Source organism: Pempheris klunzingeri, chromosome 20 (genome assembly GCF_042242105.1).
Source record: "Pempheris klunzingeri isolate RE-2024b chromosome 20, fPemKlu1.hap1, whole genome shotgun sequence".
Lineage (NCBI taxonomy): Eukaryota > Metazoa > Chordata > Actinopteri > Acropomatiformes > Pempheridae > Pempheris > Pempheris klunzingeri.
Genome location: NC_092031.1, coordinates 1,641,175 through 1,662,695, shown reverse-complemented (window position 1 = coordinate 1,662,695; position 21,521 = coordinate 1,641,175). Strand labels below are relative to the sequence as shown.

General features: G+C 44.5%; 1 protein-coding gene across 1 annotated transcript in view; it reads left to right on the top strand.

Annotated features, from left to right (window-relative positions):
• The window catches only part of waplb (WAPL cohesin release factor b), a 28,185-nt gene extending 12,653 nt beyond the window's left edge, over window positions 1-15,532 (top strand). Inside the window, exons 6-20 of the mRNA XM_070851701.1 lie at window positions 3,880-3,975; window positions 4,132-4,302; window positions 4,722-4,858; window positions 5,189-5,300; window positions 6,026-6,277; window positions 6,724-6,835; window positions 6,944-7,041; window positions 7,977-8,053; window positions 11,720-11,856; window positions 12,028-12,143; window positions 12,503-12,676; window positions 13,399-13,618; window positions 13,707-13,795; window positions 14,079-14,174; window positions 15,118-15,532. Of these exons, the coding sequence (XP_070707802.1) occupies window positions 3,880-3,975; window positions 4,132-4,302; window positions 4,722-4,858; window positions 5,189-5,300; window positions 6,026-6,277; window positions 6,724-6,835; window positions 6,944-7,041; window positions 7,977-8,053; window positions 11,720-11,856; window positions 12,028-12,143; window positions 12,503-12,676; window positions 13,399-13,618; window positions 13,707-13,795; window positions 14,079-14,174; window positions 15,118-15,183 (1,953 nt within the window). The 3' untranslated portion in view covers window positions 15,184-15,532. The remainder of the gene's footprint in view (window positions 1-3,879; window positions 3,976-4,131; window positions 4,303-4,721; window positions 4,859-5,188; window positions 5,301-6,025; window positions 6,278-6,723; window positions 6,836-6,943; window positions 7,042-7,976; window positions 8,054-11,719; window positions 11,857-12,027; window positions 12,144-12,502; window positions 12,677-13,398; window positions 13,619-13,706; window positions 13,796-14,078; window positions 14,175-15,117) is intronic.
• Window positions 15,533-21,521: the final 5,989 nt, after the last annotated feature.

The following is a 21,521-nucleotide window of genomic DNA, read 5'->3' as shown; positions in this document are numbered from 1 at the left end:
ATTAAAGCCTCGCATCAGGCAAAAACAACATGGCCTGAACTGATAATTTGATTTTAGCCTTGCTATGCTGTAGGATTGTTGTTAATTAGATCTCAGCGCAGTTTCTGTAGTTTGCTGCGTTGGTCTTAACGAGCTCTGCAACGCCTCTCTTCATCACAGCTGCTTGTTAAATGTGTTCTTTTTAGTTTGCAGCATTTATTAACTTTGTTGGGGAAAGCGATACATGATTGCAGCTGTAATTAGCAAAACTAATTTTGTAAATTTAAATTAGATTCTTAGATGGAGACTTAGTGGAGTCACTACCTCTGGTGTTTATATTACTGCTGGCATGTTGATATTTTTTCTCCCGTAGATTATTGCTAGGTTGGATAGGAAAGAAAATAATCATTTGGCAGATAAATGTTCCCTGGCTTAGATGGTTTATAATTCTAAAGTTTAGAGCTGGACTTTTAGCCAAAAACGGACTTTATGAATCTCTTGGTATGTTTTGCATAGAAGTTCCTTCAGACAGGCTGTCATTTGTAGCGTACCCTCTTTAATGCACATAACAGTGTCACACCCAATTACATCTAACGACCAGTCACCAACTGTCAACATGTTTGTGTCCTTCCTGTGGCTTCGTTCCAAACGGAGGTCGGCTGAAGCATTCGTGTCTTGCAGTAGAAAGCAGAGAATGACGCACAGACAGAGCGCTCTATTAATTCAGCTAATGGCCCTGAAAGCATTCTGCAGATAGACTGTGACCACGTGCCATAGATATGTTGATTTAATCCATTTATACTTTGATCGTCACATAAGATATGGATGATGAACATTTTTTTTTATAAAATTAAAATCAGTTTTCTGCAGCTAAATGATGTACAGTAAGTTTTAGTGGAGAACTTTGGTATTTTTAAACCTGGGTCATATCTGTATGTACTTTGGTGTCGGTGTTTGTACAAAAAAAGTTTGTCCAGTAGATCACCTCATTCAGCAGCTGCAAAGCAGGCTGCAGTGGCTGCAATGTAACACAGGACTTGTGACGTGTGACTTAGGTGTTTTTAAAGGGCTAGTTTGTGTCTGAACTAATCCCAAAGTCTCCCATTTGAGGCAGTGGTAAAGTTCTGCAAGCTAAAATCCCTGTTTTAGTGAATGTAGTCTGGTGTGTGTGCTGTTTGTGGTTAAACCAAAAGGATCTTCCAGGTCTCTCTCTGTAGGGATCCTTTCCATGATGCTGTCACACACTTAGAATAACACTCTGAGCCTGTCAGTGGATCAAACAAGCTCTTTTAGTGGACCTACTGTGATCAGGTGCAGTTGTCCCAAAGGATCACGTTGCAGCCATTGCAGCCCGTTTGGTGCGACTGGTCTTCGAATTGGTTTCAAGTTGAAAATACTGCAGTTCTCCTTTTTAAACCCAGAATTTTGTATTAGTATTGACAAAGAAACTGTCTGGATGTCTGACCGCAGCTCACCATATCCTCTGTTGTGAAAATGCAAGAACTTCCACTCGTTCTAGCTGTTAATACAAAGTTCAGTCTTAAGCAGGACCCCTGTAAGGGAACTGTGATAACTGAGATAACTTTGTTGGGAAGTTCTCTCTCAGCACCGGCGAGGATCTTCTGATGTGCTAAATGTAAAGTTAATTTCTTCTGCTGTATTAGCAGACTCATCGCCCATAGGAGCATAATAATGTACTTAATGGTCTCTCTCACATTCTGTCTTGTTCTCCTGTTTCATGCCCTGACTCCCACGATAACTTCCCTCCCTCTCGGTTGAATAATGTGCTCTCTCTGTCCTCTTGACCACTTCGTCTTCACTTTTTAACCCGCCATCCCCCCACCGTTCTTCTAATAAACTTTCTGTCTCTTTCTAACGCCGCACACTCTGGCTCTCTCACTCCATCTCCTCTTGGCATAATGGAGAGCATGAGCTGAGTTGAGCTCATTAGAAAAACAATAGCTCTAAGAAGTGACCGGCCTATGCAGGAGTTGTCAAAACTCAATTACAGTAAACTTTGTGTCGGTGGAGCTGGAGTGCCGTTAGGTTATTCCGCCAAGGACGCTGGGAGATATTAGAAGTTGCTATGATGACAGCTCCTAGACGGGCTCATCCATATTTAGGAGATGGTGATGGGTTTATTTGGGGAAAGTTTTTATGGGACATGCAGTTATTACTTTCATAACAATGACCCTCTCCGGAGCTCCAGTGTGGCTCTTTTCACTAATGTATTTTTGTCATGCCACAAGGAAAGAAAAGAGAAAATAACCTTTGGTTCATCATTCATCTGTTCATCATAATTGCAGATGTAATTCAGACCTGGTTTTGTTGTGTGCTTGTGAGTTTTTGCACCAAAACGACCCTGCAGAGCTTCATTTATAAAGCACAGTGTGCTGCAGAGAGCGTGAGCTACCATTGAAGCTGCACCCACAAAAACTGGATAGTGTAGAGATAAAACATGAGATATAAATGAACACAAAACACTTAAATAATGTGCAATACATTGAGAAATGTGTCTCTGAAATGTGCAGAAGAAGCCAAAGCTCTTTATGTCACATGCTGACCACCTTGCTCCAGCAGCAGGTTATCAGAAATGGGTGTATAAATACTAGGATTGATGACCACAATCAGTGACTGAATAGGAGATGACTGAAGCCATTTCACTGCCTGTTCCCGAGCTTCTGCTGTGCTGAAGGAGAATGTTAACGCTCTCCCCGCAATGCCAAAACAGTCCGTCTCTTTCTTGGGCCACAGCAGGAACGCAGCCACGCTCGCCCACCTTCCTCCTTCACTCTCATCTCTCCCATGCTGCTTAGCGGCTGGTGGGCAGGGAGGGTGGGGTAGGTGTCCGTCTGTGTCATTCAGATTACTGTAGGAGGCTTTAATTCGGTGTGTTGATGTTCCAGCACGGCAAAGCTCATTCCCAAACTCCTCTTTTGTCTCTGCTTATTAACCCTGTGGTGCAGAACCCCCCCACGCCTCTCTCAATACTTCATTCTAGAGCCAATTCTCCCTTTTCTTTCTCTCTGTCCTGCCCTTCCCTCTTTTGTCTTTCATTATGAATGCCCCGGCAACCACCAACCACAGGTTTGGCAAAAAGATATAGAGAGGACAGGAGAGGAGCCAAGGATGAGGAGGGTTGGTAGTGTGTGTCGGGGGTGTGTGTGTTTGTTTTAAGTGTGTACGTGTGTGTCCTGCTGTTTGATTAGTGCTGGCGAATCTTTGCCGGTTTATGTTTTCCCTTCTTCTTTACCTCCCTCTGCTTTCTCCTTCACTCTCCTCTTTTCCCCTCTCAGCATCTGTCTGTATCTACAATCCCAGTTTTGTTTTATTGTTTGTGAAAAATCTCTGAAAAGTATTGAGACATGAAGTATATGATTCTTTTTGATTCATACGACCTCCAACAAAACAAACCCTTTTGAATAAATTTTGACATTTTATTGACCGAATGATTGATTGAATGGAAAAAATAATCCACAGATCCATCAGCCTTCTTTCAAATGTCTTCAACTGTGATGAATCATATTCAAACATGATGCTGCCACATTTTTTTTCCATATAACCAAACATAATGTCAATAACCAGCCTCACACTCTCTCCTTCGACTGATTAATCAGCAATAAAAATCATTTTATATATATATACACACAGCAGCATGTTTTGGAGAGCTATTTTAGGAAAGAGGAGGACTTGAGCTTAACCTGGCGAGTCCTTACTAAACTGTGAGGAATATAGATAAATAGAAATGAAAGCTGCTCCTGTTGTCCTGCTTTGAGGGACCCTGAGCTTCCCCTCTTATGATGAGACAGTTGAAACATGCTGTATTTCCTCTGCCCGTCTCACTCCAGACATTTGTACACACTGTGACGTTACGTGTATGTGTGTGTGCTCATGTTACAGTCTCCCACCAAAGCTGTGTACAACGCCAGACACTGGGCGGTGGAGAGTGAAGAGGAGGCCACTCCATCTTACGTCTCACGATCACAGACCACTCCTGTAAGTACACACACTTTGAGGCTTGGTCTAAAGTAGTTAAAAGGTAACTTAGGTCTCTTTACATACTTTGGTTTTTGGATTTAAAATGACTGCTGTGAAATGTTTTCTGTTTTGTTGTCAAACCCGTGTCACACTGACCCTTGGTTATCTGTCCAGGCTGCAGCCTCAGCGGGAGGATCCAGTAAGGAGTCCTCTGACGCTCAGAAGGATGACGGGGTTTTTAAGGCTCCTCCCCCTCCTCCCAAGGTCACCAAGCACGTCTACCCCCCCACAGATCTCTACCAGGACACCGTCACCACACTCAAATGCCGCAAAGAGCACAAGGAGGTACTTGGAAATGTCTTATTCATACCAAAATTGTATGACTCCATTTTAAACTTAATATATCTTGTAAAAATGTGTGTTTTTTAATCTGCTGCCATGAAGTAAACAGTCGAAGAAGCATTTGGCACTTATCCCTCCGCTGATGTATGAGGCACTTTACTGGTGGTCGATGAGGGTGAATTAAATATAGCCCTGAGTGCTTTATGTGGCGTCATTTTTATTCATGCTGTGCAATATATACTGTCAGGTAGCCTGCCAAGTTTCTGTAGAATCGCCTGTAGCTTAAAACAGAAGTAGAAAGGCATCCTGGCATCCTGGTGCCCTACACATATCGACGACTTGCAGCATGACCTGGACACTGTTCTTGCACCCCCCACAGTCCGTCACTCTGTTTCCTAAACCTCCACCTCTGTGTTTTCCAGCTGTATACAGTCGTCCAGCATGTGAAGCACTTCAACGATGTGGTGGAGTTTGGAGAGAACCAGGAGTTTACTGATGACTTTGAGTATTTGGCCACTGGTCTGAAGAGTGGACAACCTCTCAACACACGCTGCCTTAGGTAAGAACCTGCTGGCATGCTGCCTGGAGGGAATGAAGCGTGCCCTCCCCGAGCACCGCTAATGGGATCATTCTCTGCCTCAAGTTTGTTCCACTTTCACATATATTTCTGTTTTTCTCTGAAGTAGTTCAAGGAGAACTCTGGTATTTTTAAAACTGGGTCCTTTAGTTAGTGTTTTAGACACCACGCTGTGCACAAATATGTACAAGAGTTTTTGAATTTCAGTTCTGTGACATGTTGTACTTACTGGTCATTTAGCCACTAAAATGAACAAATAGGACGGAGGTTTAAAAACACTGTTAATATCCTTTAAATGTGTTGTTCATCCAGTGTGATCAGCCTGGCTACGCGCTGTGCCATGCCCAGCTTCAGGATGCACCTCAGGGCCAGAGGGAAGGTGGCGCAGGTCTTCAAAACACTCAATGACGCCCCACAACACCCGGTAAGGAGCAGCCAGTACATGAGAACCCAACACACACCTGTACTTCCCTCTACTCCAGATGTAAAACTACAGCACTGGTTAGAGAACACCAAGAGCAGTAATAGTGCCAGAATAATAGTATAGTTATTGATGACTGCTGTCATTGAGTTAGTCCTACTTTACGCCTCAGGTGATGATGGGAATTGGAAGCAGTTTCTAGGGTGTTTGTGGTCACCTGGCAGATGTTATCTTTGCTACAGCTTTGGGTCACAATGTTGATGAAAGTCACTTAAACGGGCTTAAACAGGCTGGAGCCAGATTAGCAGGCAGAGAGTGGAGGGAGGTTCAGAAACCTCAGTATGTTCATGTTCAAGATTTAAAAGCTTTTCCCATTGTATGTGAAACTACACCAGTTGTTTGAGTGAAAGATCTGTAATACTCAACTGTGGGGGAACCTGTTCTGGATTATGGATTAAAAAGAACAGACAGGATCAGATCCAGCACAGACTTGGCAAAGACAAAAGTCACAGGATCAAGTTAGAAATAATGACTTTGTATGAGAACTGTCCTTTGCCAAAACACAGAATCAGTTGTGGCGTCTTTGTGGTGCTGTTTTGGCCATGAGAAAAGTATTTAGGCAAATCTAAAAACTGAATTTGATTTGAGAAACATGAGTTTTGTTATATTTGCGGTGGATTTATTGAACTACATTGTAATGAATCTGCTCTCTCTCCTCTGCTTTGCAGAACCTGGCTCTGTGCACGGCGTCTCTGATGTACATCCTTAGTAGAGACCGGCTGAACATGGACCTGGACCGGTCATGTCTGGACCTGATGATCCGGCTGCTGGAGTTGGACCAGGACCAGGGGGGTGGGACCGTGGTCGTGACAGACTCTACCGATCAGTTCAGCGCCAGGGATATCGCCAAGATGAAGGAGAAGATCAGGAAGCTCTGCGACACCGTGCACAACAAGCACCTGGACCTGCAGAACATAACGGTACGGAAAAGCATCCGAGCACTGCTGGTTTTTAGTTCTGCGTGACTCTTGATCACACTGGATCTTTTTACTCCTCATGCACTCGGTGTTTCCTGCACTGAAAGCTCTGACTAATGATATCCTTTTAGCAGCTCTTCAGTCAGGGTGACTCACAGCTGCCCACGTGTGTCGAGATATTTCTAGGAGCTCCACTTTTTGTGATCTGAAGCATCTACAGTAAATATCATTTTCTGGTGTCAGAGAGGAAAGCTGCCATATTACGTACGCTGTGCTGTCTGAAATGACAGAATCCGACCTCTGCGACCACAGGGAGCAGCCCACAATGCACTGCAGCGCCATCACAGCCCGAGACAAAGCCTGTTTAATAGTGTGACCTGATGCGTCAGGCAGTTCTGAGATGTTTAGATGTCAAGATGACTCATTTTGTCCCTCCTCTCTCCCTGTAGACGGGTCATTTAGCCATGGAGACGTTACTGTCTCTGACTTCAAAGCGAGCAGGAGACTGGTTCAAAGAGGAGCTACGACTACTGGGAGGACTGGACCACATAGTAGATAAAGGTATATGATATTGTAAAGAATTAGCGTTCACTCAAAATAACAGGAGAAAAGATGACGACGCATCTGGTTACTGATTCTGTCCCCCTGTTTTTATTTCTCCGTCCACAGTAAAGGAATGTGTGAACAACTTAAACCAGGAGGATGATAAGGAGAAGCTGGTGTCGTCCCTGTGGGGAGCTGAGAGGTGTTTACGGGTGTTGGAAAGTGTAAGTGCTGAACAGTCTAGACCCGAACAGCATCCAGATCCTTGACTCTGTGTTGCATACTAATCTTTTCAAGCCAGTCTCACTGAAAGAGTAAGATGTGATTGGAACCAACGGGATCCAAGAACAAATAGTTTAAACAGAAATCAACAAGGTTTGGCAATAAGCTGAACTCTTCCCAGCAGTATATGTGTGGAGGCGTGTGATCTTATCGTCAGACATCTGCTGTCTTTAGTTTGAAAATCTAATTTTACTGAAATGACACAGTCTATATAGGCTGTTGTTCTTCATTTAAGATGTTTTGCTCAACACTAAGCTGTAAATAGAGACTGAACAGCTGTCTGACAGCACAGGTGGGAATAACATGACTATGCTGTTAAATTATCAGCTTTTGGTCGTCGTCTTAAATATGATTTTTCAATTAACGTTGCTTTTCAGCTCAAATCAAATGAACAGCAACCACTAAATGTGTTTTTAGTCACCACCCTGTTTAGAGGGACTGATGGGAAATGATGGGAACAAGGTTGTGTATAATATGGTCCAGTTCATATTAATATAAATGATCCAGAATAAATCCACAGTCCAGGACATCCATTTAACTGTAGCATACCAACTCTCTGCACAGTAACTTCTCACTGGGTGAACTCAAGCACCCCCATAAGCTCCATGATGGCCACCTGATATGATATGCTTGTTTGATATAATTAGTAAAGTTTCTCCTTCAACTTGTCCACACCGTCAAGTCTTATTTGAAAGCTATGGTTCACACATAGTTTGCTGGAAGACACAATGATGTTTGTTGGTCCTGATACCATTATAATCTAAACAAGCTCAACACTTCCCATTGGTGCAGGTCGATCTTCTTATTTTCAAATACAGAGATCCAAGGTTGCAGAGTTGACCACATTAAAAGAATAATTGTCTTTGTGAACCTGCAGGTGACAGTCCACAACCCAGAGAACCAGAGCTACTTGATCGCCTACAAAGACTCATCACTCATCATCTCCTCTGCAAAGTGAGTGCACACACACACACACACACACACACACACACACACACACACACACACACACACACACACACACACACACACACACACACACACACACACACACACACACACACACACACACTCACTCTGTCAACCTTGTCCCTGACTGTCTGAAAGTGTTGCATATGAAGCAGTTTGCCTCCAGTCCGCCAGGATTCAGTGTGATTGATTTCATATTGACAGATCTGAACAACACAACACTGCTGGTAGTCCTGAAGCTGTAATAGTGACAGAGCTAAGGACATACTGAATACTTTGAGTTATGTACATTATGAAAAATGCACAAATAGAAATATATGAAGAAAATGTAAAATATTGATTTCTGCCCCCACAAACCCTGATGTACTTTAGCAGACTGGCTCTGAAGCAGTTATGTCGAGATCACAGGTTAATAACTTCATTACCTCGACATAACTAAGCTTGTTTTTGTGATAACAGGTTAATTTATGAAGGTAATATATGCGTGGTGGTGGCCTTCTAGAGGATCTGTGCAGGCACCACTGACACAAAGACACACTGGAGCACGAATGCAGCCACACATTGATCAGCCAGCACACACGGCTCCAGTTTGCAGAGCTGCAGTGGTACCTGCAGTGATGGCTAATCTGAGTAAAATCCATCTTCGACTGTTACAGCAGTGAGCGGCGGCAGGACTGAGGTTGTGCTGTTAATGTCACGCTGGCAGGCAAGATTTCTACAGAGAGGAGCTCGTAGCTTTTTATCCTTTTGCTGGCAAAAAAACACTCCGTTCTTTACACATTTCAGAGCAGGAAAACTAAGAATTATGGACAACAGAATAGGAGTTTTAATAGTAAAAACAGACTTATATTTTGCTCATTGTGCTGGAGTGAGAGGGGATGGATCCATAACTGATAAGAGGAAACAAGCTTTTGTTTAACAGGTTGATCCGATCTGTACAACTGGACTGTGTGTCTGTCTGTGTCCCTGATGGTTATTATGCGTATCATTATCAGGGTTTTGTTGTTCAATTTCCTGGTCGTGACATCCTGTCAGTCACAGCTCTGACCTCTGACCTCGGCCCCCACCATTGGCAGCGTATGGACGGAGAGAGTGTAATCCCCTTTCTCTGTTTTTTACCTCTTTGTGCCCTCGACCTTGGAGTGTTTGGTGGTTTAAATGAGAGTTTTGTCTCCCAAACAACTTGAAACACTCACCTGCCCTGGTTCAAATTCATTCTGTATTACATGATTGCCAAAAAGTGTTTAGGCAGTAATCACATGATGATCACGAGCAAACGCCATCAGATCTTTATCCACACGTCTCATGTTATCAACCAAAGAAGTAAGCACTCCTGTGGTGGTCAAAAATCAGTTTCAGGCCCTGATTCATCCTGATAAAAGGAAAACTCAGAAATAATTAAAAACAGAAAACAAGAAGGAAAGAATACTACATCTAGACGTTTCTTCAGGCATCTTGTTGGAGGTCAATGATGCTAAAGGCACAGTAAGCTAATCCACAGCAGCAGGAGGTGTCTGATCTGCTCTGGCAGATGTAAAGATAGAAATGCACTGACTAGATCGGACCTTGTCACTGATGTCCAATTCAGCTATGTGGTATCGGCCCGATATCCCACACCAGCGTCTGTATCAGTGCATCCCTGCACATTAACGCAGGTTTGGTGTGATACTGATGGACCAACCACTGGGGTTGGTGGTGCTTTACCCTCTGTGTGACCGGACCCTCGCCTCCCGCAGAAGTTCTGCACGGGGGGGTGAAGAGGTGAAGAAGACGAGGATGGAGGCTAAGTGAGTCAACAAAGAGCTGCTGTTTCAGTGGGTGACACAGGCCTCAGTCTGAGCATTCAGCTGTCCTCCTTGCTAACTCAATTAGCCCCCAAAACCACAGGGTGAGCGAGAGTGAGGGGGGGGAGAGGCATATAAACCACATAAACCACACACACACACTTTTCTCTCTCTTCTGTTTCCTCTTTGTTTCTGTGCACGCTGCCCTTATTGTTTCAACCCAAACTCACCCCTCTGCCTCTCTGAGTGTTTCAGCTGTCCGCAGGACTAATCCAATAACTCCCCAAACCGCTCTTCAGGCAGCACACTGTCACACACATGCTCACACACACGCTCACACGGGCCCTGCTGCTGAGTGATCTAACTATTTTTGTGACGTACACACTAATATCTTTAAAGGATGATTCCACGATGATGATGATGATAATAAACTTTATTTATACATCACTTTCTGAAACAAAGCTACAAAGTTCTTAACATGGCTGAAACAAGACTGAGGTGAAGAAGAGACGGTATTAAAATACCCAATAACAAAGATGAGAACAAAAAGGATAATGAGAAAACAGAAAAGACATAAACAGGTTGGTTAAATGACTTTGACTCCGCAGCTTCAGACTTTTGGGGAAAAGTCCAGTCACCTTTTAGTCTCGAGCCAGGAGGATCTGAGGCCGTGATCAGACTCAAAGGGAAGCAGCTATTCAGACTGAACCATGAAGTGCTTTAAAGGTCATCAGTAAAATGTTAAAATCAGTTCTAAGTGTGACTGGGTACCAGTGGAGAGGCTGAAACGGGGCTGATGTGACCTTGTCTCTTCGTACTGGTTAAAAGCAGAGCAGCTGCATTAGCAGGTTATTTGGCTTCACCCTAAATGTAAAGAAATAAAAACAGTGGACGACCTTCTTGAGATCAGACGAGAAAGAAAAGACAGAGTTTTTGAGGACAAACCGATTGAAGATTGAAGAACTTTAGTAATTTGCTGATCAAATGAAAGATCACTGTCAACGATTACACACGTTCAGTTTATTGCCCTTTATGCTCAGAGTTCTGTCCGTCATCCTGCTTTCACACAGACGCCCCTCTTTTCTCTTTGCCTTTTGTGCTCCTCTCTTTTTGTCTCTCTGCCCTGGTGGTGTTCAGACTCTGGTTTCTGCTCTCTGTTCAGTCACCGCTGTCATTAGATTTAATCTAGTTATCTACATCAGGCAGCTGACCTGCTTCTACCCTTCTGCTGCTGCAGCCGGCCTCTGTGTGTGTGTGTGCTTCTGTCTGTGTGTGTGTGTGTGCGTATACGTCTTTCCCTGAATGCTGCTCTGTTTTATGATGGAGTAGAAAGGAAAAGAGGAGAGTCAAGTTGAGATCGATCCATCTGGACATCATCTTGTTTGTGTTGGTGATGAACGAGTGACTGAAGAAATACGTCTGACTCCTTTCTGACAGACTCTTTGAAACCACAGCAGAGTTGTGAGGAATGAAACAGAAAAGGGCAGACAGTTTTCGCCCTGGTGCTTGTATATTTATCTACAACATTTCAGTCTACGTAACCTTCATCCCTCCCAGTCATTTACCTGATGAATGTATAACTGTGTGATTACGGTCGTGTCGGGAAGACGAATGCTGTAAATAAATAAAGCAGCGTCACTGTCTGAAATTAACTTTTTGAGTCACCGGCCAAGGGGACACACATATATACATTCATGTCAGTACAATTCATTGAGATAATAAGTTATTATTTTGAATAGAATCTTAAAGACGAATTTAAAGCAAAATGACTTCACAAAAACTCTTTGATCTCTTTGATCCGGACACATCGAACACAGAGGGAAGTTGTTTTTAATACAGAATCTTATTTTCTCCTGCCGTCTCTCAGGGCGCTGAGTAGGTGTGAGGAGATGATCCAGCGTTACAGCAGGGAGCTGAACTCAGACGGCGCCGTGGTGGGGAAGGCAGTGGAGGACTGTATGAGGGCCATCATCGGAGTCCTGCTCAACCTGACGCACGACAACGGTCAGCACACACACACACTTTACTGCTGCTGATTGTTGGCACATAATCAAGTTTACAGGAGGTTGATTAATTTGAGTGGATTGTTGAATTATTACAAACAGCTGATGTGTGCTTGATTGCTCTCTGTACCGGTGTTAACCTCTATATATGTGTGTGTGTGTGTGTTTGCAGAGTGGGGCAGTACGAAGACGGGAGAACAGGAGGATTTAATAATGACGGCTCTGAACTGTGTTCTCAAAGTTCCTCAGTATCTTCCACAAGAGCAGAGGTTCGACATCCGAGTACTGGTCAGTATCACACACACACACACACACACACACACACACACAAGTAGACCAGCAGCTCCTCTGGGCTGTGAGATAAAATGACTGTTTTTGTCAATGGAGTCTGGTGGCTTTGAAGAGAGCGATATAACATCTGTATGTGGTTAAACACTTTATCCACTGACAGGCTCAGAGTGTTATTCTAAGTGTGTGACAGCATCATGGAAAGGATCCCTACAGAGAGAGACCTGGAAGATCCTTTTGGTTTAACCACAAACAGCACACACACCAGACTACATTCACTAAAACAGGGATTTTAAAATATATATAAAGATGTGGCCCAGTATTGAAATATGCTTTGATGCGTGTGTTTGTTTGTTCAGGGTCTGGGCCTGCTGATCAACCTGGTGGAGTACAGTGCCAGGAACAAGTACTGTCTGATGGAGATGGAGATGGAGGGAGGTCAGGGTCCCTGCAACTCCACCATCTTGCCGAACCCTCAGCCCCAGGACGTCACCAGCACTGGCCCACTGAGTGCCATCGCCGCACTTGTACAGGTACACCTTAGTGTGTGTGTGTGTTTTCAGAGCAAAGTGATGGAATTTCACTTGTCTTTCTTTGGTATCCCTCTTTCCACTGCGTACACAGTTTAGCGAAGCTCAAGCAGCGTCAGATTAGTTTATGCAGCAGGTGCTGTATGAGAAATATTTCAAGCTGATCACATTTACATTTTAGGCTGTAAATGAATAGTCGTGCGCTCCTCTGTGCTCACAATTCATCTCGTCTGTGCTTTGTTCTGCACTACTGTGGCAGCTCAGTTTCCCATGAGCACCGTTAAAGCTACACTCAAATCAAATCATTCCGTGTAATCACATTTGGCTGATGCTCTCTATCCAGACTGACTTCCAGTGAGGTCAACGGTGGACAGAAACAGAAGCCTGATGACATACAGAAAGTAAACAAGAGCTAATACAGCAAGACGGGAGAAGTGGAAATGGTTGTTAAAGTAAAACCACCCAAAAATGAGTGGATGTGACTTTTGTAGTATTCACAGGGTCACCAAATCTGATAAATGATTGGGGCAAGTCATGGAAAATCAGGAAGGTTAGTGTGTCTAGACTGTATGTAGGATCGCAGCAGCTATAACATGTATTCACACACACACACACACCCAGCTGGATGATCACCACTTTTCACTGGGATTGTCTACAAGGAAAAACTCGAGGAGCTACGCTGACGTTTTCTAACCACGAGCTCTCCTCCTGTTCGTCCTCCTCAGCTGTTCCTCCAGCGGGAGCGGGCAGCCATCCTGGCTGAGGCGCAGACAGACGACCTCATCAAGGAGACGCCGAAGCCCGCGGACCAGAGCGGCCAGTGGCAGGAGACGGGCGGGGAGATCCAGTGGGTCGCCAACGACAACAACAACGACTCCGACAAACAGGACGACGCCAAGAAGAAGGAGAAGGACGAGGAGGACGAGGAGCTGGACCTCAACAAAGGTACGGCATGTGGCGTTTTTATTTTGGCCTTAGATTTGAGAAATGGGGCATAAAACCTGAAAATCGTTCTTCCTCGTCTTCCTCTCAGCTCTGCAGCATGCAGGGAAGCACATGGAGGACAGTATCGTGGCCTCCTACACGGCACTGCTGCTGGGCTGCCTGTGTCAGGGGAGTCCGGTGAGTGACACACACACACACACACACACACACACACACACACACACACACACACACACACACACAGAAGTGATGCAACATTTCTCTCTCAACACTTTTCTACATAATTTGGAATCTGCAAACACACCAGACTGATTAAAAAAGTCACTTAGACACTAAACTATGTACAAATATCACTCTGGTTTAAGTGATTCCAGTTCTTTATGCTGTGTGTATCATGTATTTGCTAACCCTGTCTGTCTCTCTGTCTCTCTGTCTGTCTCTCTGTCTGTCTGTCCACCAGTTGAATGTGACTACTGTGAGAGACAACCTTCCTAAAGGAGATTTCTCCATCATGACAGAAATGCTGAAAAAGTTCCTCAACTTCATGAACCTCACGGTGAGTCGCAGCTGTTCTGATACTTTAGAGAACATCATCACCTTATTATAACACAGTGAAATCACTTGTAAAGAGAGAGAGAGATGTATAGAAGCTGTTTAATATCTGTCTTAAACCAAATGTTTTTACGTGCTCTTCATGAGCTTTAGTTGGAGCTTGGTGTCTCCTGTGGAGCCGACAGACTTTTCCTCTGCAGTCACAGTGGAAGCAGGTTATCTTACAGCCCCGCTCACGCTTCAGTGCAGCTCTAACGAGTGGAGGAGGAAAAAAAAAAAACAGAGAAACGAACCAGCGTGTGGAAATTCAAACTCCTGAGACTATTAGCACATCAATTCTTAATTAAAAAACACCCTTAGAATGAGAATGCAAATGAAAACAGGAGGGGAAAAAAGAGAAAGTCAGAAGAATAACATGCAAAATAAGTGATTTTTACATTTGGATTACAAAGAGAGACCAAATACAAACAACACAAGGACAGCAGACACAAAGATGTAAATACGATATACTCACTATCTGTATCATTCCCCTGATAAAATCCATTTAGCCAATAATTAAAACAAAAACAATTTGATTTCCTTACTTTTTATTAAAAATAGCATATTTTGGACATATTTATGGGCACTGCCATAACATAAGTATTAATATGTGTTAATGATCCATAGCCAACACCAGTCTGATGTATTAACATTCATTTTACCCAGTTTGTGTGTGTGTGTGTGTGTTTGGTATAAAATCTTCATCTGCATAAGGAATGAAGAATATTTACTGTCTTGAAGGAAAACAAATGTTTAAAACATGGATATTAATTTTGGAAAATTAGAACTGGTAACCAGTGACCTAGTGTCTGTGTTTTAGTGTGTGTCTGTGTGTGTGTGTGTTTGTGTCTGTGTCTGTCTGTCTGTCTGTCTGTCTGTGGTAAGTGACCTCTACTCTCTCTCTGCAGTGTGACGTCGGCACCGCAGGACAGAAGTCCATCTCCCGGATCATTGACTATCTGGAGCACTGCTAGAGAGAAGCCTGTCTCTCACTCTCACTCTCACTCACACACACACACATACACACACACACACATACCCATCTCCTTCATCTTCATCATCATCATCATCATCATCATCATCATCATCATCACCTCAGACTAAGTTCACTGCTGGAAACAGGCGTGTTTCTTTCTTCTGACATTTGCACTCACAGCAAATATTCACATTATCATCATCATCATCATCGTCGTCTTCCTCTCCGTGTTGTGATCAGACATCGTCCTCATCATCCAGTTAAAGGAACTTTCTGCTGTTTTTTAATGGTTCCAGCAGAGCAAATAGAGTTTTCGCCCCCAAATTGACTCCAAAAAGAATCTGGATGACCGACTGAGGTTCAGCGGCCCCACATTTCCTTTTCCTGTCATCAGATTAGAGGTGCAGTTCAAGTCCGTATTTATAAAAGTTGTTTAGAACTATCTCTCCCCGAGTTTTGCTTCTGAAATATTTCCTTTCCTTTGAGAGTTTCGTCACAGTTCAGCTCTTCTCTCACCTGCTCTCGACCCCCCCCCCGCGCCCCACGAGGACACCCCAGATGCGTATCGATTAGCGACAGACTGGAGTGGAGCTGCCATTTTCTCCAGCCTGTCATCAAAGCCTCGCCCCCCCCCGCTCTGCCTCTGGAGCTGGGAACCGCCAAAACAACTACTGACCAAAATATAATTGCTTTCCACGCTGTGTTCCTCTTCCTCTTCTTCTTCTTCTCCTCTTTTTGCTGCTTTGACCTCTCAACTCTGTCGGAAGGAGGCAGTTTGAGGCAGAGAAATCTGCCGTATTGATCTTTTGTAGCCCCAGACCTCCAGTCCAGACCCCGACGAGCTGCTTGGTTGTGTTTTCAGGTGTTTTTAGGTGTTTTCATCTATAAATAATCACAAATGTTCTCATTTTGGAAGCGAGAGCTCTCTCCTCTTCAGCTTTTGTAGCAAACTGGCTGATTTTTAAATCGGTTGTTGTTCTCGTGCTTCTCCCAGCATGCCGAGCGGAGCACACTCACACTAAAATCTAAACCATAATGACCCTCAAGGGTTTTAACACTGGAAACTTTGAACATCACCTCCACCCCCCCCCCCAAAAAAAGAAAAAGCAGAAACTTTTCCCTTTCAAAGAATCGATCGCCCTCTCACTCGACATCAAAGCTTTGTGCCTCGGTGGGACCCGAGCCCCCCTGGACCAGAACCTGCCCTCCTTCAGGTCCTTTCAATTACCGGGAGGTGAAGACGAGCTGCTTCTCGTTAGTTTGAACCGAACCACCAGCAGAGACGATGCTGTAGTCCTCCTGTTGTTTGTGGTGTTTTTAGCCGGACGCACTTTAGTCTCCTGGTTTGTAGTTTGTAGTTGAAATCCTCCTGTGGTCCTTCGGGCGGTCAGATCTGATCCGTCCAGCACCTTTTTACAGGAAGGAGTCTGTCAAGTGCTGCGTTTCACTCCTTCCTTCCTTAGCCCGCGTTCTCGTTCCCAGAATGCAGTTCAGCTACACCGAGAAGAGAGTGCAGGTGTTTGAAATGTGTAAATTGTAGAAACGGGACAGTTTCCATGGTGATCGTTATTTGGTCCTCTTCTTCTTGATCAGTGTGAGAAAACCTCTCTGGCTGTTCATCCCCTCCTAAGTTAGAAATGTTAATCACAGCTTCGTACGTTAATGTGGCTGAAACTGAAAACAAAAAGAAAAAGTGGATGATTATTATTATTATTTTGAAGGGGAACCCTGAGTGAGTTTCTTAAAGAGGAACTTTTAGCTACTAAAACGAGTCAAATGCCAAAACACCCCTCGGATCCTACATGTCCCATAATGCAACATTAGAGCCCTCCTACATCCTAAATACCCATAACCACCCATTTCACCTCCGTTTGCTCCTTTAAAACACAGGAAGGACGGAAAAGAGACGCCGGATATGAAAACTTTCAAAATAATAGTGATGATCTGATTTTTTAATTTTTTTTAATTTTAATTTCTTTTTGATGGTTTCGGGTCAAAAGAATAATTTGCTCCTTTCAGGGCAGAAAAACACATCTGTGTGTGTGTCCCCCCCCCCAGAAAGGAAACCTGTATGTAGTTATTTAGTTGGTATATCTTAGATGAGTCGGGGGGGCGGAGATTAAATCCTCAGTTTGATTTGGTGTTTTTGATTTGTAAATTTAAAGATGCTGCGTCCACCGTAAAAGTTCAAACTACGTGTCATTAAGCATATTCATCCCGTTACTTAGGTTCTCTGTTCCTCTGATCATTTCCACACACACACACACACACACACACACAGTTAAATCCTCACACTCCTGTTTTCTTAAGTTTACAAGAGCTTTATTCACAGACGTCTGGAAGAATGAATGGAAGAGCTTTTTGTACATAGTTCTTGTACATAGATTGATTTCCTCGTGTAGGAGGAGAGGCTAATGTGTAATGGGGGTTGGGGTGGGGTGGGGTGGGTGGGGGTTGTAGGTGGGGAGGGGGATTAAATTTAAATTTAGACCAGTAGACTCTACTTTTCTGAATTTGACTCTATTTTTCATTTTCTAAAGCCTTTTCTCCCAGTCGTGTTGTTGTTTTGGACAGACAGACAGAGAGCTTCTTAACAAGCCAACTGCAGGAAAACTTGATCTTTGTACCAATTTGCAGACTGATGTCTTTGGTTACCTGTATATAATTTTAAAATAATAAAAATTGCTACTTTCAGTACTTCCTGCTTGGTCTTTCTTTACCGTGTGTCCAGAAGCTGATGGTCACTTCCTTCAGATTATTGGAAAACTTTCCTGCTGCTTGTTTCCTTCAAAGACACAAACTCCTCCTCAGTCTGCTCGGCCATCAGAATATAATAATTTAATAGCAGAATTTCAGAACAAATGTGGTTTCAGTCATCATTCCTAACCTGAATATTATGACACAAATCTTACAGTAAACCAGCAGGAAACATTTTTACAGTCTTGTAGGAAAATAGAACTAAAGTCTGGTTCAGTCTGGAAATGTCACTTGGTCCCACTCGTCCTCTCCCACATGTCCTCACTGTAACTCCTCTGCTCCTCTGTGCTCTTCCCGGTGTCAAAGTCCCTGACTGGCTCCGCTGCCGCCAGTGTGGCCCCCTCTGAGGGCGCAGGGGCCCCCGTGGGCCGCGGTGCGCGGGTCGGTGCCGATGCTCCGCAGGCGCCCTCCTGGAGCAGCTCGCTGAGGGTGGCGATGTAAATCTGCGCCATCTGGAGCGTCTCGGACTTGGAGAGCTTCTTGTCGCTCTCCAGGTTGGGGATGACGCTCCGCAGCCGGTCGAAGGCGACGTTGAGCCCCAGCATCCTCCTCCTCTCCCTGGCGTTGGCAGCGAGGCGTCGCCGCCTCTGTGCCCGCTCCAGGGCGCACTTGTCCGGCTGGAGGTAGTGCAGCGCACCGCCGGTGTGGCCCAACCGGAGCTCCACGATGGCGCACGGAGGATCTCGGTGGTCGCAGCCGCGTCTGCTGCGCTCTGCCCCGGTGCGCTCCTGCGCGTGGCTTCGCTGCAGCAGAGCGTGGATGTCGGCGTGGAGAGCCGCCGGGGCCGCGGGACCGACTCCCCCCTCCTGGTCCACAGAGATGAAGGGCGCGAAGAGGCTTTTGCTGGGCGGCATCACTCTTCTTCTTCTTCTTCTACAAACTTGTTCCAGAGACCAAACACTTCGCTGAGAACTTCACCAAAGTACCACACAGGCAACTTTCTTAACTTTGATGGGTGAATTTATGGAGAAGGAGCCACGGGGACGCGCAGTGCGTGCTCCGGGGGCGTGGACAGGGTCGTGTGCTGCCTAATGAACAGAGCCAAAGTCCGCTGCAGGAGGTCTATTAACCAAGTTCATCAAAAGAGGATTAGAAGCGTTTCAGTGCGCTGCTGTGGGCCGATACATGGAGGCGGCCAAGCAGAAGAGCAGCAGTGCCAAGGAGGAGAGGAGAGGAGAGGAGAGAAGGGAGGATGGGAGGAGGCATGGGAGAGGTGGTGACTTTAAAGGAAAGCAAGTACAGTAAGATTAAAGAATCCACCCTTTACTGGGCAATAAAGAGCTGTTTCTACAGGTGGAATAATTAATAATGATGCTTTAATTTAATTACAGGGTGAATATCAAATCAGATCAATAACAAAACTGCCCCAAACTTTCTGCTCCACTTGAAATTCTTACTAAAACAACATGTTCAGACCACATGAAGGTGAAACTGTTTAGAAAAACCATTAATTAATTAACGTTATGATAAAAAAGTGAAGTTGAGTAGTTAGAAAAGTTATTTAAGTTATTTAATTTCTATTAAGATAATAAATCCCCCTCATTTGGGAATGAAGTGGTTCTAAATATCTAGTTAAAGTGTCTTAACAGAACTTCAGATTGATTTTAAATCTCACATGTTGGTATTATTTTATAATTATGTCATTTTAAATACATTTATTTTTACTTAAACTTGTTTAAATTCTCTCCGAGGACGTTTAGCTTAAGTTATGTCCTCTGCATAGTTTATTAGAACAAACTAGAAACTATTTTGAGACTCAACATGTTTCCATGTGACAAGTTTCAGACTTTCCTGTCGAGCAGTTGATTAGAAACAAAACAGAAAGAAAGAAATGAAACTATCTTAAGTTTGAAGTTAGCTTGAAGTGTTCTCAGGATGGTGGGGGGTGCATGTTGGGGTGTTATGACTGAAGTATTTCTTAAACCCTGCTGTGCCGGACTTTTTAAAAGTGCCTGGAAAAGCTCCACTTCAGGCCCCAGTATCTGTGTTTCCCCGTGTGTCCTCCACAGGTTCTGGTCTTGTTGGGATATTTGTCTCCCATCACAGCTCGTCACTGGGACTCTTGTTTTTAAGGTTAATTAAAAGTGTTGCGGCTCCCTGAGGGAAGCTCCTGACGATGACTGACAGTAACTGGCGGCCTCGTATCCTCTGGACAGACTCTAATGGGATTTAGCAGCGTGTCCTGACCGCCGTGTGCCAGCACTCCGCCGGGCCGGGCCTTTACAAACGGCACAGCGTGGCACCGGGCCGGCACAAAGATGGCTGCGTGACACACAGGAGCATAATAGACTCCTTATGGCCAGGAGGACCCTCGCTGTCTGAGGCCGTGGGTGTGTTTCTTTTTACCCTCCAATCTGGAGCACGTGGGGAGGTTTGGCTTCACGGCTCAGATGACAGTTGTTGGCACACTCCGCTTTATTAAACCCAATGAAACGGCTCATTGCAGCCAGCGGATGGACACGGGCCGCAGATCAAACTCTCACACCGCCGTGACAGGCCCATACAGACGACACCTACCGGCCTGCTCAGCCCTCTGCTGCTCCGAGGTTTCTGCAAACTCCATCAAGTTGCAGAGCTTTTGGTTTTTTTGTTGTTTAGAAGAAGAAAAGAAGTTTTATTTTTCCATTTTACAAACATCCACCACACTTCCATGACCACAGACCACAGTCAGGCCCTTCAGTGGCACTGTTGGTTTATCTCTCTGGACTTTCTCACTTCCTGTTTCTCACACCCCAAAGACGGAAATCTTTAAAAACAGCTCATTAATTCATTTCCTCAAACAGCTGAGCACTGGAGTTTTTATCAAACGTTACTTAAAGAGGAGGAAACTGTGCTTTTGTACTATTTTCAGCAGCGGATGAATACACATTTAGTGCTCTATTGACTACAATAGATAAACTATATAAAGTGAAACATGACATAAAACAGGCCTACGGGCTCCTATTGATCGCTGATTGACCAAACGTGGAGCTCTGCTTGGGAAATAAAAGTAAAAGGAGGTTTGGCTTCAGCTGTTAATACGCTTCGCTTTGTTAAACCCAATGAAACGGCTCGTTGCAGCCGGCGGAGGGACACGGGCCGCAGATCAAACCCTTTTAGTTCTTCACCTCTTTCCTTTCACTGAGTCGGTTTGCAGCTCTGATCCACGTTCATGCTGCTGCTTTCGCATCTTCCAGCCAATTCAAAACAAACGGCCAATAATTAGAGACTCTTTGTTCTGTTCGTACCGACGCTCCATCGATTTCCTCCCCTCCACCTCACCCACCGGCCTGCAGGACGCTGCAGCCAGTCCATCACTTTTAGAAACTTCTCTGAACATCTAAGATTTGAAAGAGTGCAGAAAGCATCTCATCCAGGAGCTGAGCTGATGAATAAAGACAAAACAATGGCTGCTGTACTTGGTAACAAAGAGAGGAGAGTTCATATTAGTGGATCACTCTCTGTGGATGTGAAAGCCACGTCAGTAACAGTCTGATCTTTAACCGGTCGTATCAAAGCCGGCCCTAAAACAGCCTCTTATCATTTTAATAGCACGACCGGAATCAAAGCTTTGGTGTCCCGAAACGACCGAGAGGAGCT